The 18,010-nt window shown below is 39.8% G+C and overlaps 1 protein-coding gene across 1 annotated transcript in view; it reads right to left on the bottom strand.

Moving 5' to 3' along the window:
* The window catches only part of LOC119423588 (janus kinase and microtubule-interacting protein 3-like), a 185,403-nt gene that overhangs the window by 94,531 nt on the left and 72,862 nt on the right, over positions 1–18,010 (bottom strand). Inside the window, exon 10 of the mRNA XM_037690987.1 lies at positions 6,899–6,964. Within this exon, the coding sequence (XP_037546915.1) occupies positions 6,899–6,964 (66 nt within the window). The remainder of the gene's footprint in view (positions 1–6,898; positions 6,965–18,010) is intronic.

The raw sequence follows: 18,010 nt of genomic DNA on the forward strand, positions 1-18,010 counted from the left end.
ACGAGGGAAACAGACACACCGGGCCACAGAAAACTAACATCCTTACAAGGGATGCTTTTTTCAAATAGGAAGTTGGTCCCAGCAGTTCTTCCTCCAATTTTATCCTCAAATGGTGTCCCCATTGAGTTTGTTGATTCCTATAAATATTTGGGTATCTTGGTCGACTCGCATCTCTTTTTTAAGCTCCATGTGGAAAACTTGATAAAGAAACTGAAAGTTAAACTGGGTTTCTTTTTCAGAAACAAATCCTATCTAACCATGAATGCTAGAAAACGCCTTGTATCTGTGACTTTCCTTCCCTCAATTGATTATGGTGATATTATTTACATGAACGCTCCTACAAGAACCCTGCAGATGTTGGATGCTGTCTATCATGGTGCACTAAGATTCATAACTGGCTGTGATTATCGTACCCACCACTGCACACTGTATTCACTGGTTAACTGGACATCATTAACTTGACGCAGACTCTCTCACTGGTATATTTTCATCTTTAAATCACTTCTTGGTCTGTTGCCTTCATACATCTCCTCCTACATGTCTCTGCGTGAGTGCAGCTACGGAGTGCGCTCTCAGGATATTATTACCTGCAGTGTTCCCTCAATGAGGACTGAACTAGGCAAAAGGGCCTTCTCCTATTCCACTCCTGTTTCCTGGAATATCTTACAAAAAGATTTGAAGCTCTCGACCTTGACCTCTCTAAGTGTCTTTAAGAATCTGTTGGACACCTGGCAGGGTCCAATGCTGACATGTTCCTGTTTTTAGTTTTCTACATTTGTCTTGGAAACTAGCTGTTTTTTTGTTTTGTTACCTTTTCCTTTTAGCCATCCTATTTGTTAAAAAAAAAAACTGTAGTATGCTTTTTTTTATAACTGTTTATTGTTGTTGCTGTTGTCCATTGTTGTCATCTTTCTTTGTTGAAATCAGGTCTCTCTTGTAAATGAGTCCTCGAGGCTCAATGGGATTTACCTGTATAAATAAAGGTTGATTGATAGCCGGTAGAAGACAGATCTCTATCGTAGGCTATATTTCTATCGTTTCTACCGTATACCGTTTATATCGTGCATTCCTAACTGGGACTCGACTATTTTCTCCAGTATTTTAGAAACAAATGGGAGTCTGGAGACAGGTCGGAAGTTGGACACGACTGAGGGGTTAAGGTTTGATTTTTTTAGGAGAGGCTGGACAGCAGCATGTTTAAAGGTTTTTGGCACTACGCCAGATAAACTGTTTACTATAGGCAGAATAGACGGACCTAAAGTAGGAAAAACTTCCTTTAGTAGTCGAGGGGGGACCACATCAAAGGGGGAACCAGAAGGTTTCAAGCTGCAAATGACTGGCTCTAGAGAAGATGGAGTGATGGGTTCAAAATGGTCAAATAGAGCTACATATTGAGGTGGGATGGATGGGTCATGAGTTGGAAGGGAAATGAGGGCCCGGGTGGTCGCAATTTTTTCCAAAAAGACATGTAGGAAATTGTCGCACAGCTCAGTCAAGGCTTCCAGAGGTGATGGTTCAGTGAGGTTGAGAACAGAGTTTAGGGTGGAGAAAAGGACACGTGGGTTGCAAGAGTTTATGATATGAAATGATCCATTCATCCATCCATCCATCCATTATCTTTACCCGCTTATTCCATTTTGGGTCACGGGGGTCGCCGGTGCCCATGTCCAGCAATCACTGTGCGAGGGGTGGGGTACACCCTGGACAGGTCTCAAGTCCATCACAGGGCCACATTGACACAAACGAGACAACCATTCACTCTCTCACTCACACCTAGGGACAATTTAGAGTTGCCATTCAGCCTAACATATATGTTTTTGGTCTGTGGGAGGAAACCGGAGCACCCGGAGAAAACCCACACATGCACGGAGAGAACATGCAAACTCCACCCAGAAAGGCCCCTGGACCGGGGTTTGAACCAAGGACCTGCTCGCTGAGAGGCAGCAGCTCTACCAGTTGTGCCACCATGCTGCCCATATGATATGATATGATAGGTTATGATATCAGAAAAATATTTGGATTAAGCAGGTTTCACTGCTTTCTGATAAAGGTGCAAACTTTCTTTAAGTCTTTGAAAAGAGACCTTCAGCCTGTCTTTCCTCCACTTGTGCTCTGCCCTCCTACATTGCTGCCTAACGGCCTTGGTGACGTCACTCAGCCAAGGTTCTGCTCTGAGTTTTGATTTTCTAGTTTTAACAGGAGCGACATGATCCATGGTCTTTAAGCAGACAGAGTTGAACTGGGATGTCAGCTCCTCAGTGGTGGTGAGAAACACTGGGAGCTGAATTATCATTTCAAAGTTATAAACATCTGTGAAACGTGCGGCAGTGAAGTGGTTAATGGTCCGGCTGCGATGTGCACGAATGCACGGCTTAGGAGTTAGATGGGGGAGGGTGAACTCAAATCGGACTGGCATGTGGTCTGAAAAAACATTATCACCAATTTCAAGATTACTAACGGTCACATCATGAGTTAAAACAAGGTCCAGTGTATGTCCACGCTCTTGGGTGGGACCGTTTACATGCTGAGTTAGATTAAATGAGTCCAACACATCTAAAAAGTCCTTAACCAAGGGCTTCTCCTGACAGCACACATGCAAATTAAGGAACCCAATAATGAAAACATGATTATATTTTGGTGTGATTTCAGCCATGAAGTCAGAAAACTAATTTATGAAATCCTTAAATCGAGGTGGGCGGTAGACGAGTGCAAATAACGTCGGAGGCGAATGGCTGAATTCAAAGACGCTCAGCTCAAAGCTGGCGCAGGAAACTGGGATGGGCAGTTGTTTACAGTCAAAAGTTGGTTTGAATATTGTTAATAATCCATCACCGCGCCGGCCTGTTTTCCGCAGTGCGTTAAAATACAGACAGATCGGTGGCAATTGACAGGCACTGGACTCACCCGGAGACATCCAAGTCTCTGTGAAGCAGAAAAAGTCCAAATCGTGCTCTTGAAAGTAGTCCATGAGGATAAAAGTTTTGTTGGTAACAGATCTTTCATTGCCAAAACACATCTGGATACTGTCCAAAGTAGAGCCAGCAGCGATGAAGTTTGCGCGTGCTAATGGCCAGAGGTTTTCAATAACAGCCCCTTCGGGTCGGTCCATGCACCGACAACTCCCGCTCATATTGTTCCAAATGAGCGACATCAACCGTAGAAAAAAGGAAGATCCAGAAGCTGTTGTCAGTCATACACCAGAAGTGAGTTTGTCACAGTTATAAAATGAACAAAACAGAAATAATCCGAATACCATTAGCAGAGGTGGATTGCAAGCCATGTACACGGGCGCTAACTTACCGGAAGTAGAATTACCAGAAATAGAATTAAGTGCAGAACCACTAGACTGAGGAACAGCTTCTAACCTGAGGCTGTTGGACTCATGAATATCTAACCAGGATAATCATTGTGAAAAATCTAATCATCTTGCTGCTGATCTGTTTCATGTTGCTGTGTTCATTCGTGCTCATCTGCTCACACAGACTCATGTTCGTGCTGCTGTTTGACGTAATGTTTTTATGCTATTACTGCTTAGTGTATTATTTAGCTGATGTTTTTCTTAGTTCATATCTTAGATGTTATTATTGTTTTTATTTTCCATTTTATTGTTGGATGTAACTGGGACCCTGAGTACATAATTTGGTTTTACCACATGTACCACATGTGGTGCGAACGACAAAGAATCTCTGACTCTGACTCTGATTTGGAGATGGACTTTTAGACCAGATTTCATATACAGTCTCTCAAGTTGACGCTTACATGATTTCATTTTATGGAGCTCAGAGGTGTACCATGGGGCAGTGTGGGTGTAGGAGACAGTTTTGGTTTTAATAGGAGCTACTGTAGATCATCAAGACAAGAGGAGAGAGTGCTGTTGTTATAGGTGACTAGTTCTGAGGGGTTATCAGTCAGTGGGGGAGGGGAGATTGCCAGTTTGGTGGTGACAAGAGCAGAAAGGGCAGAAGGGTTGATGGATTTGAGATTGCGGAAAACTATTTCACTTTCAAGTGGCTATGGTTTTCCAGCTTTTACATTCTGATTTCGACATCAATCAGTCAGATTTGTTCCGTATCAAACTTGTGCTAAATGCGGATAAAACCAAAGGGATTTTGTTTTCAAACAGGAAGTCGGTTCCACCAGTCATTCCTTCTATTTTATCTTTGAATGGTGTCCCTATTGAATTCACCAATTCTTATAAATATGTGGGTATTTTGGTCTCTCTTCAGCCTCATGTTGAAAACTTGGTAAAGAAATTGAAAGTAAAACTGGGTTTCTTTTTTAGAAATCAATCCTGTCTAACTGAATGCTAGGAAACACCTTGTAACTGCTACATTCCTCCCCTACATTGACTATGGTGGCATTATTTACATGAATGCTCTTGCAAGCATCCTGCAGATGCTGGACGCTATCTATCACAGTGTGCTAAGATTCATAACTGGCTATAACTATCGTACCCACCACTGCACCCTGTATTCACTGGTCATTTGGTCATTAACTTCACACAGACTTTCACACTTTTCATCTTTAAATCACTTCTTGGTCTGTGGCCTTCATATATCTGCTCCTACTTGTCATTGTGTGAGTGCAGCTACAGTGTGCGCTCTCAGGACATTATTACTTTCAGTGTTCCCTCAGTGCGGACTGAAATAGGCGTGCAAAAAGATCTGAAACTCTCAACCTTGACCTCTCTAAAGGGTTTTAAACAACTTCTAAGTTCATGGCAAAAATCAACGCAGACATGTTCCTGTTTTTAGTATTTTACATCGCTTTTTAATGCAACTGCTTTTGTTTTGTTTTTATTTCATTTCTTCTATTTACATTTCATTTTATATGCTTTTTATATGGTTGTCTATTGTTATCTGTAATTAAAGTTCTTTGTTTAAAACAGCTCTATCTAGAAAATGAGTCCTTGAGCTTCAATGAGACTAACCTGTATAAATAAAGGTTGAATGAATGGATAAAAGACAAAGTTTCAACAAAGAAAAATCTATCCAGAGGACCTGATTCAACCTTGTTATATTTTTCTACCTGGACTATTGACCATGCATCAGTAGAACATGTAACAAGGTGACCAGATTACTGCACAGGGACATCAAATGGTTTATAATGTAAAAAAAGTTGAGAAGAAAATTTTTAGCTGTTCCTTTTGTAGGTAATACTATATTTCAAACACATAGAAAACATTAAATATGCGGTGACATGTACACATAGATTAAATTAGGGGTGCGAATCTCTGTGTCTGGCGATCAGATTTGATTCTTATTTTTGGTGTCACGATATGATTCAAAATTGATTTTTCGATTCAGAAACTATTTTTCTATTGAAATGGTCATAAATTTTGTTTCAATTTTAAAACTGACGAGCTGAAAAGATTAAACAACAATGTAAACAAATAGAACATCTATTTAAAACAATCATTTTAGGTTCCTTACTGTATCAAATATTTTTTATTCATTTTATATTTATACCAAACATAGGAAAAAAATATGAGTGCATAAAATTCTCTAACTTAAATTACCAGTATTAGGTTAGCTTAGTTGACTGAATTTCCACCCCCCCCCCCCAAAAAAAAAAAAATTAAATAAACTAAAAAAAAATTACGAACAAATAATTCATCCATCCATCATCTTTATCCACTTCTTCCTTTTCGAGTCACGGGGGTCACTGGTGCCCATATCAGCCATCACTGTGTGAGAGGCGGGGTACACCTGGAGAGGTCTCCAGTCCATCACAGACAAATAATTCAAAATATATAAATACAAAAGTAAACCGACTTCAGCCTACCATACATAGTATATTAACCTTTAACTCTAAATTAAATAGACTTCACAGGTATTTTTAACCATATTGCTCTAACATTTGTTATATTTTCAAAACTTAACCTAATATAAAATATACAGACTTCAGTCTTAACCATATTGATTCATAGTTAGTAAATATTTAACAAAATTTCAAAACCTGTGCAAGTTTGCACAAAAACCTCTTCTGAACTGTAATTTATAAACCACATTGTATCATTTAGAACTGGCTCCAGTCGATGCCTCATCTGGCCTCTCTTCAACTGTTAAAAAGACAAATTACATTAAGTTTGTTGTTCGACTTGTCTATAAGTTTTAGTATAATATGAGAAAAAAACAGTTACCTTTGAGCTGCAGTTGCATCATTTGTTGTTTCATGGTCAAGTTGTGGTGCTGCTTTATCGCAAAAAAAAAAAAGCTACGTGAAGGAACAACATACTTTGGATCCAGCGTATTAAAAATAAACCTAAACCCCTCACCTTCCACTAAGCTGTCTGCTCATAAATCCTTTGTGATATAGCAGGAGATGGAGAAGGAAATCTTTGCAGCCTTTGGGGAAGCCTGGAAGTTTGTTGCGGAGTTCGCTGGTCGGCTGCTTCACTTTCATCTTTCGTGCATTTTGTCGTATTTCCAAAATACTGTACTGCAATTTTATTTTATGCTTCTTGTAAACAACCGTGCTCTTGTTAAGCTCCGTCTTCCCCTGGAACATTGTAGGATCTAAAAAGATTTTTAAAGACGAAGAGGCGGGTTGAATCGCGCTGTCTCCCTCCTCCATGCTAGCAGGCTCCATTCAGATAACGGGAGCTGGCTAACTAGCTTGCTGTATGGTGGCTTACACAGCTCAATTCTACGGCGGGCGAACGGGGAGTAAGAGCAGAAAAAATTATAAAAAAATGCATTTTAAAATCGATTTATGGGCTTTTAGAAACTATCCAGAATCGCCAGGACTAAGAATCTAGATTCTTTAAAAAATCTATTTTTTTCTGCACCCCTAAATTAAATGTGTTGTGTATATATATATATATATATATATATATATATATATATATATATAAACACATTTAAAGGTTTTAGTTCAGATGAATTCAGCTGTTTACCTTTTCTGCCAGAGTTAACACAGTCCTTGCATGGATTACAACCACCTGCTCCTCGTTGGATAGATTCTACAGAAAAACAACATGTTAACAACAGGGTAACATGACAAAAAAGTCATCTGACACTCTGTGCTTAAATAAAATCACCTGGTAACCTCTGACAAGCCCTTGAACTGAAACCAGATCTGTACCCTGCTAGACTTTTCAGTCCACATCACTTATTTTAAATCGAACAATTTTTTCAAGATGGAAGCACAGATGTACCATTGGTCCTCCTAACTCATTGTGGATAATCTTTATACCTCCTATGAGGAAACCACCATGAGTCTCTGGTTGAGATATGGGTAGATAACACCAGGGAAACAAATCTTTGCTGAACATGTAAAACATTTCAATGAAAGTGTGAGCTAAGTTAACAGCCAGTTCACTAGGAAATATACACATCAACGCTGCATTTCTGGGCTATTATCCAAAACACAAAGCAGTTCTGTTATACGTTTGTTCCTGTTGGAACACCCAATTATTTCCAAAATTCAAACATCTAACTTGATCTAAGATAAAGTTGAATAATTTAGAGTTAGTTCTCCTTCTTGATTCTATCCCCTTTGTACAGTGCACTGGTACCATAGCATGATGCTGCCAGACTTTAAAAAGTTTGTCATGGTCCCTATCCCCAAGAAAACTCACCTTAAGTGCCCAAATGATTACCATCCCATAGCTCATAACAGTGTTGATGAAATGTTTTGAGAAACTAAAAAGAACAAATATGTAAAAAGAACAGCCAAGAAAGCCAGACATCATCAACTTCTACCTCAGATGCCTCAATCAATCAATCAGTCTATCAAGTTTATTTGTATAGCACATTTCAGCAACAAGGCAGCTCAAAGTGCTTTACATCAGAAAAACACAAAATTAAGTCATAAAAACACACTCACCAAATGAGAAACCAGTAACAAACATCACATGTTGTCAAGTGCCATCAAATATGTTTGTCGATGTTCCATTTATTGTAGTTAAAAAGCAACAGGTGGGTTTTTAGCCTTGATTTAAAGGAACTCTCTGTTTCAGCTGTTTTGCAGTTTTCTGGTAGTTTGTTCCAGACTTGTGGGGCATAGAAAATGAATGCTGCTTCTCAATGTTTGGTTCTGGTTCTGGGGATGCAGAGCAGACCAGAACCAGAAGACCTAAGTGGTCAACCAAGGCTGGAAATTATTTGGGTTTTTTTATGTAAGAAAACTGCTTGGAATAGAAAAATACCTAAGTTAAAAAATAAAACTCACAATTTGTACTGTAATGTGTAACGTCATTTTATTCTTGTTAGAATTAATAGTAATTACAAAATTGGTACCGAAAAAAGAACCGTCCAGGAACCGACACCGAAGTGAAGGTACCGATACCAAATTTTTTTTTTTTTAGAAAGGTACCCAACCCTATGCTTTCAGTGAAGACAGCTGCTTGCTGTAGTGTCCATGATATCTTTCCATCATGAAGGCTGCGTTTGTTGTTGTTTTCTGGAATGAGAGAATATACATGTATTATAGCATAATTTACAGCAACTCAAGAAATGTGTTGTTTCACTTACAGTGTTAGGTTCAGGCAAAAGTAGCTAAACACACACATGCACACACACACACACACACACACACACACACACACACACACACACACACACACCCACACACACACACACACACACACACACACACACACACACACACACACACACACACCCACACCCACACACATCCTGCCATACCTGCAGTGTCTTCAGACTTTGCCAGCAAATTAAAAGTTAAAGCTTAATCATTAAATTATTATCTTTGGGTTAGATTTATTTATAAATCACATTTAAACACTGCTTGTACAAATTACATTAAATAAAAAGTTATGCACGTTCTCTATCACCATCATTAATCAGACAACAAACAAGCAGCAGCTTCAGCTACCAGAGAGACTGACGTTACGTTTTCTCATTTGGAAACAGAACAAATGTGAATATTGTAGACACTCACCTGCCAACACATGACTAGTTGGGAGTGAGACGAGTTGTATCTGCTACTGCTCCTTCATCCTCCTCGTGACTCCGACACGTTTACGTTTATCTCTGTGGTTCTCCCGTGTCGTCACTTTTCAAAGCTGCATGTTACGCAGTTTTTATCTTTGTGAAGTGCTGCCACTTTGGAGGACTTGGGTCGAACTTGGGTTCCAAGATGGCGCCATGTACGGTCGCCCTGGCATTCTGGTGCGCTCTGCTTTTTCTGTTTTTGTGCGTTAATCATGTGTCTGTGTGTTCCTACACTCGCGAGGAGCTACTAAACTTCAGAATCACAACCCATGAGGACATTACTCCAGTTTTTTTAGTGCCTGCTGCAGAACTTGTGCACTTTTTGGCCAAAAGAGCGAGACTTTGCAGGAGGGGCAGAAGAGCCGGAGCGCTCGTGCGTCTCCGGAGGCGCGGTACACGCACACCTTTACCTGGGATATTCCTCTCCAACGTCCGTTCCCTCTACAACAAAATGGACGAGATAGCGCTGCTGATGAGAAGGAACAGCGATTTTTTCCTCCTCCTGTGTGCTGTGCTTCACGGGGACATGGCTCAACGAGCAGACCCCGGACTCCGCACTCGATCTAGAGGGATTCCAGCTCCTCCGTGCTGACAGACAGCGGGAAATTTCCGGAGGAAAGAAGAAAGGTGGAGGAGTCTGTTTTTTTTTTTATCAACAATGCCTGGTGCTCCGACGTGACTGTGATCTCCCAGCACTGCTCTCTTTCTCTGGAATATCTCTTCATAAACTGCAAACCGTTTTACTCTCCACATGAGCTCACTTCATTCACTCTGGCTGCTCTTTACATCCCACCGTGCGCAGACGTGCACGAGGCTGAGCGCGCGCTCGCAGACCAGATTACGAGTGTAGAGCGGACTTTTCCGGACTCCCTTGTTATTATCCTTGGAGATTTTAACAAAGCAAACCTCAGGCATGAACTACCTAAATATAAACAGTTTATTAAATGCCCAACCAGAGAAGGAAACACGCTGGATCACTGTTACACCACAGTGAGCGGTGCTTATCGTGCTGTGCCTCGTGCTGCCCTGGGTCTCTCAGATTATGAGATGATTCACCTCATACCTGCATACAGACAGAGACTGAAGCTCTCCAAACCTGTGGTGAGGACATCCAAAAAGTGGACCAGTGAAGCTGTGGAGGAGCTACGCATGTGTTTGGACACCACAGACTGGGACCTGTTCAGGGCTTCTACAGACAGTCTAGACGAATACACAAACACTGTAACGTCATGTATACATTTCTGTGAGGACAGCATCATCCCATCACGCTCGAGTCATTTTCAATAATGATAAACCCTGGTTCACATCCAAACTGACAGCTTTGTCAGCAGAAGGAGGCTGCTTTCAGAGAGAGGGACAGACAACTACAGACGTGCAAAGTATGGATTTAGCAGGGAGGTGTCGAAGGCTAAATCCAGGTACAACACACGGCTGGAACAACAATTCTCTGCAAACGACTCTGCCTCTGTCTGGAGGGGCTGAAAGAGATAACTAACTACAAGCCCAGAGCACCTCATTCTACAGACAATCTCAAACTGGCAAACGATCTGAACGACTTCTATTCACGCTTTGAAGTCATGGACTCGCATTCCTCCATCCTCCACACCAACCCCAGCCCAACTGGTTTAACCACTTGGGACTGCCCTCGACAACCCCCTGCTATCTCTGTACAAGAGGATGAAGTAAGGAGGCTTTTTAAAAGGCTGAATACACATAAGGCTGCAGGTCCAGACCTTGTGTCACCCTCCACGCTGAGACATTGTGCTGGAGAGTTGGCTTCAGTCTTCACAGGGATCTTCAACTCTTCTCTGGAGTCATGCCACGTCCCAGCCTGTTTCAAGTCCTCCATCATTGTCCCTGTCCCCAAGAAGCCACGTGTCACAGGACCAAATGACTACAGACCTGTAGCTCTCACGTCTGTAGTCATGAAAACCTTTGAACGCTTGGTTTCATCTCACCTCAAGTCCATCACCAACCCCTTCCTGGACCCCCTGCAGTTTGCCTACAGGACCAACAGGTCTGTAGATGACGCAATAAACCTGGCTCTTCACTTCATCCTGCAGCACCTGGACTCCCCAGGAACCTACACCAGGATCTTGTTCGTGGACTTCAGCTCTGCATTTAACACCATCCTCCCTGCTCTGCTCCAAGACAAGCTCTCCCTGCTCCATGTACCTGACTCCACCTGCAGGTGGATCACAGACTTCCTGACAGACCGGAGTCAGTGCGTGCGGCTGGGGAGATCTGTCTCAGACACTCGGACTGTAAGCACAGGATCTCCACAGGGCTGTGTACTTTCCCCCCTGCTTTTCTCCCTGTACACCAACTGCTGCACCTCCAGCCTCTGTGGCTCTGTGGAGGCTCTGTGGAGGCTTTCACCTCTGTGAAACTTAAGTTTGCAGATGACACCACCCTCATCGGGCTCATCTCGGACAGTGATGAGTCTGCATACAGGAGGTAGGTGGACCGGCTGGTGACCTGGTGCAGCTGCAACAACTTGGAACTCAATGCCCGGAAGACAGTGGAGATGATTGTGGATTTCAGGAAAGCCACAGCCCCCCTGCCCCCCCCCCCCCCCCCCACCTGTAATGATACCCCCATCACCACTGCGAACTCTTATCGGTTCCTCGACACCACCATCACCCAGGACCTCAACCGACCATCAGATCCCTCATCAAGAAGGCCCAGCAGAGACTGTACTTCCTGCGACAACTGAAGAAGGCCAAGCTGCCGGCCAAGCTGATGGTGCAGTTCTACACGGCCATCATCGAGTCCATCCTCAGCTCCTCCATCACGGTGTGATACGCCGGGGCCACTGCCAGGGTCAGACTGAGACTGCAGCGCGTTGTGCGCTCAGCTGAGAAGGTGATCGGCTGCAGCCTTCCATCCCTCCATGACCTGTACGTCTCCAGGACTGTGAGGCGAGCAGGTCGGATCACAGCTGACCCTCCTCACCCTGCACACGGTCTGTTCGAACCACTCCTCTCAGGCAGGAGGCTTCGGTCCATTCGGACCAGAACCTCCCGACATAAGAACAGTTTCTTCCCCTCTGCTGTTGGACTCCTGAACACTCATAATGCTACCTCATAATTTCTGCTTTGGTCACATTACATCTGTATTATAATTGAATACGCCATCTGTACTGTTTTCTAAGCTTTTTTATTGTTTTCTATTGTATGGGTGTACACGTTTTATGTTGTTTTTATTTTTACTTTATTTGTTGGTGTACACAGGTCTTATGTCTTATGTAATGTTTTCATTTTTACTTTATTTTACTTTATTACTATTCACACCTTATTTCGAAGCAAATTCCTAGTTTGTGAAACTCGTTCATTGACATGGCAATAATAAACTGATTCTGAACAGTTTTCGCTGCGTCGGTCATTTGTAAAATTTACTTAATTTCCTTTTAAAACACTGCCTCTGCTCTGCTTCTGCCTCCCTCCTCGCTCTGTTCAACTTGCGTTGCAGAGTTTTTTTAATTTATTTATTTTTAACTTTTTTCTGTCAGTCAACATTGACAATGAACTGTAGGTGAACAAAATTGCTCTGCAGTGCCGTGAAAGAAGCTTAATCGCGCGACACAATGAATCGATAATGAAATTCGTTGCCAACACTTTTAATAATTAATTTTTATCAATTTTTATCGATTCATTGTTGCAGCCCTAGTGCTAAGCCATTCAGTGATTTATAAACTAACAAGAATATTTTAAAATCTATTCTGTGAGCTACTGGGAGCCAGTGTAGGGATTTTAAAACTGGGACGATGTGCTCCATCTTCCTGGTTTTAGTGAGAACGTGAGCAGTAGCATTCTGGATCAGTTGCAGCTGTCTGATTGATTATTTTTAGGCAGACCTGTGAAGACACTGTTGCAGTAACCAATGTGACTAAAGATAAATGTGTGGACAAGTTTCTCTAGCCCTTGCTGCAAAATTAGTCCTTTAACCCTGGAAATGTTCTTCAGGTGGTAGAAGGCCGACTTTGTAACCGTCTTTATGTCTCAGAGTATCCTACCCAAGGTGATTAGGAACTTCTAAACCTGCACCATTGAGAGCATCTTGAGCGGGAGCATCATCAACTGGATGGGCAACTGCAACAATGAGGACTTGAAGGCTCTCAAGAGGGTGGTCTGCTCTGCTGAGCAGTCCATCAGAACAGCTCTCCCAGACCTGCAGGCCATTTATTATAAAAAGTGTAGGTCAAATGCTCAGGAGATCCTCAAACAACCCAACCAACCCAGACATTCACTTGTCTCTCTGCTTGCCATCAGGCTGAAAGTTTCACTGCTTGAGAGAAAGCTCAGAAAGCACACGGAGGAGATTATTCCCTTGGGTTATCTGCCTGTTCAACTCTGAACATTAAGAAAAGAAGAAAAAGAGAAATAATGGACACATTCTGACCTGGACATGGGTTACCGGGGCCTCACCATGGAGCCAGTGGAGGGGCTCATTGGCAAGGCTTTCTAGGTCTGTATCCATGAGACCCAGTCAGGCTCATCCCAAAGGAGCAACATGGGTTTGCCTTGCTGTGGGCCCACCACTTACAGGAGGGACCATAAAAGTTGGGTTCATGATGCCATGGGCGGTGGCCGAAGATGGGAGCCTTGGTGCTCTGACTCCGGCTTACTTCTAAGCCAGGTTTAAAAGTGCAGGTTTAGATGCTGGCTCTTGGGAAATGGAACATAAACTCTCTGGTGGGGAAGGCACCTGAGCTTTTGCATGAGGTTTATTTGTACAGACTAGATACAGTTGGGTTCACCTCAACACACAACATGGGTTCCAGAAACAAATCTCTTTGAGAGGGGCTGGACTTTATTCCACTCTGGAGTTGCCCATGGTGAGAAGCACCAAGCTGGTGTGAGGCTACTTTTAGCCTGCTGTGTGTTGGAGATTTCCCTGGTGGATGATAGGGTCACTTTTCTGTGCCATTGGATTGGGAGATGGGTTCTGACTGTGGTTTGTGCCTATGCGCCAAATGGCAAGTCAGAGTATCTGGCCTTCCTGGAGTCATTAGCAGGGGTGCTGGGGATTCCTTTATTCTGCTTCAATGCCCATGTGGGTAATGGCAGTGTGACCTGGAGGGGCGTGATTGGGATGAACAGCCTCTCTGATTTGAACCTGAGCAGTGTTCTTTTTTAACTTTATTATTTATTTTTCACACTTTTTTTGGCATTTAACAGAGAAGTATAGAAACCAAACAAATGAATAGGAAATCAAAACAAAACATAAAAACAAGCATACATGAAGGAGTTTCACAGGTAAATATCACTTCTTACAAACATTGTCATCTATCACAGAATGTGAAAAAAATGTGTGGGGGGGATTGGGATCGGGGGAAGTGGAGGGAGCTTGTAAGTCCTCCTCCTCCTTAAATTTTTGAATAAAGTAGAATTTCCTGCATTTTTGTTTAGCCTATTTTAACGGGTTGTTAAACATCTACGTTACCTACATTTGTAAAAACTTCATTACACTACTATATTTTTATTTTTGGACTTTTAGGGGCGGAGATTTGAGTTGCCATATCTGAGCAAACAGTTGCCAAAACGGACCCGGTCAAAATGAGGGAGTTCCCGCATCTTGTTCCAGTAGGATCCGGCTCAAATAAAGCATTGCCTGGACATGACCAGAATATATTAGCATGATCTGCCTGAATAGATCCACATTCCCTCCAGCAGGAGGGCTGCACAGCCGTTATCTTTGATTTCCATACAGGTGTAATTAAAAAAAATGGATCAAGCTTTGCCAACAGAAATCTTTCCAGGTGAGTGAGTTAGTAGTACAGTTTTTTAAATTAAATTTATTCATTTTAAAATACAACACAAAAAACAATAGTACAAACTAAGTTTATATAATATATAAATAAAATGAAGGGTAGCAGAAGGAAGAAAAAAAAATCTTATTTTATCTGCCCCCTCTTACAATAATTCAAATCAAACAATCATCTGTAAGTACCTAAACAAACAAAAAAGAAAAAAAGAACAATTCACTATAATTTTCGAACTATAATGCAACATACATAACAGTATTTCATATATATTTTTGCAGTAGTCCATTTTTAATTATTTTCTTAAAAGTAATAGTTGTTTTTGCATTTTTCACTTCAGTTTTCAAACCATTCCACAATCTAATTCCCTGGATTGAGGTTGACCGACCCTTCAAACTGGTTCTATATCTTGGTTTAACAAATATTTCCTTTCCCTTGAGATTATAACAGCTTTGTCGCTTAATGAAATTTATTTGGATATTCACAGGTAGTTCATTTATATGAGCTCTAAACATAACTAGTAAAATATTATAATCCACCAAGTCATGGAACTTCAATATTTTCAGTTGATGAAATAATGTGCTAGATGGGTGACAGTAAAGTTTTCTAGTGATTATTCTTACTGCTCTTTTCTGCAGCAAGAAAACAGGTTCCGTAAATGTTTTACATGCTTTTCCCTAAACATCAATACAGTAAATTATATGTGGGACAATAATTGTGTTATATAACAAATACAGGGCTTTATCATTTAACAAGTTCCTGACTTTGTATAATACTGCAATAGATTTGGCTATCTTTATCCTTACAGAATTTATGTGATATTTCCACGTCAATTTGTCATCAATGACAACACCCAAAAACTTCATTTCACTAACACAACAAATCTTAACACCATCAATCGTAAATGGAACATCAATAATTTCCTTTTTCTTTTACTGAATATCATGTACTTAGTTTTACTTATATTTAATGATAATTTATTTAGTTTAAACCAATCTTGTATTTTAACAAATTCTGCCGTCATCAACTCAAACATCTGTTCCATATCTTTACCAAAATAAAAAAGTGGTATCATCAGCAAATAGGATACATTTAAGGAGATCTGACACTTTTACCAATTCATTAATATACAGAATAAATAGTTTTGGTCCAAGTACAGAACCCTGAGGGACTCCACCTGTAATATTACAGAGGTTGGATCTTACATCATTTATTTGCACAAATTGTTTTCTATTTCTTAAATAACTAGATACCCACTGTAATGCTGGTCCTCTAACACCGTATTTACTTAATTTGTCAATGAGAATAGTATGATCAATCGTATCAAAAGCCTTTTTTAAATCAACAAAAATACTTAAACAATTTTGTTTTTGATCCATAGCAGTAGTTATTTGTTCCATAAATTCCATGATAGCCATTGACGTAGAGTTTTTTGCTCTGAAACCATACTGACTATTACTCAGAATATTTTGTTTATAAATAAATTGGTATAATCTAATCACAAACAGTTTTTCTAAAATTTTTGAAAACTGTGGTAAAATGGATATTGGTCTATAATTGTTAAATGTACTTTTATCACCTTTCTTAAAAAGAGGTATTACTTTGGCTATTTTCATATGATCTGGAAATGTTCCTGTTGTAAATGATAAATTACATATATATGTAAAAGGCTCAATAATATGACTCATTATATCCTTCACCAGCTTCATGTCCATATCAACCCAGTCTTTTGATCTCTTATCAGTAAATTTTTTTACTACATTCATTATTTTTTCTTTGTCGATTTCCTTAAGATAAATACTGTTTGCACAACTAATAATTGGATGGTTCACTATATTATTTACGTTAGGTATTTTGTCTGCAAGATTTGATCCAACATTTACAAAATATTGATTAAATCCATTAATAATTTCATTATCATAAATTTCACCATTATCTTTTACAAAATGTTGTGAGAAACCAATCTTTGATTTATGATTCTTCAAAGCATTATTCATTACTCGCCATGTTGCTTTAATATCACCATTACTTTTATTTAATAAACCACTATAATATTCCATTTTGTGTTTTCTTATAATTCCTACTCATTTGTTTTTATACAGCTTATTTTTCTTCAGATTCTTGTGTTCTTGATTTTAGAAAGCATGAGTACAAATAGTTCTTTTTTTTACAAGCATTTTTCAGTCCTTTCGTCATCCATGGTTGGTCAACAGTATTTTTTCTGGTATAATTTATTTTCACACAATTTTTTTCATATAGAGTTTCTAAAATATTCATAAACTCGTTATATGATGTATTCACATCATCAACATACACGTTTTCCCAAGTTTGTTTATCTAATTCCTCTTTTAATCTATCTGTTTTTTTAGATGTATTTATTATTTTGGTCTTTTTATTTTCTGCTTTTATGGTATTTTGATCATTTTTGTAGATTGTAAAGATTGGTAAGTGATCACTTAGGTCAGTAATAAGGATACCACCTATCACATCCCCATTTGTTATATTTGTGAAAATGTTATCAATTATTGTGGCACTGTGAGTTGTAATTCTTGTGGGTTTGGATATTAACGGATAAAGATTTAAACTATACATTGAGTTTATGAATGTACTGGTGTTATTTGCATCCAAAGAATTTCCTAGATCAATGTTAAAGTCTCCACACAAAAATGTTTTTTTTGTTGAAGTTCTTTTCAAATAGCTCCATGATTTTATCGGTAAATATTTCTATCTTTGAGCTTGGTGATCTGTATGCACAACTTACTATGATGTTTTTATCATTCCTGCTTATTATTTCTATTGTTACCATTTCCATTACATTATCAACAATTATTGACATTTCACTAATCAATTTGCATTTTACTTCATTCTTAACAAATAGAGCGACTCCACCACCCCTTCCACTTTTTCTGTTCGTATGATATAATTCATACCCATCAAAATTAATACTTGTATTTACATCATTGAGCCATGTCTCTGACAGTGCTATTATATCAAATGTTCTGTTTAATTTTTTTAAATAGTCTATTATTTTGGATATATTTGCATTTATACTTTTACTGTTAAAGTGAATGATAGAAAGACCTCCATTTGTTATATTGATATCGTTAAACTGATATTCACTGTAATATTTACAATCTTTTATAACGGGAAAGAAATCTGTATCAATCACATCTTCAATGCTATATATTTTTGATTCTGTGTCTTTGTATATTGTCATGGTTAAATGTACTTGTTCTTCAGACTGTACATTTTGTCAATTTTTTTCTTTTTTTTTTCTTTGATGCAA

The sequence above is a fragment of the Nematolebias whitei genome, chromosome 17 (assembly GCF_014905685.2).
Source record: "Nematolebias whitei isolate Nwh7 chromosome 17, NemWhi1, whole genome shotgun sequence".
NCBI lineage: Eukaryota > Metazoa > Chordata > Actinopteri > Cyprinodontiformes > Rivulidae > Nematolebias > Nematolebias whitei.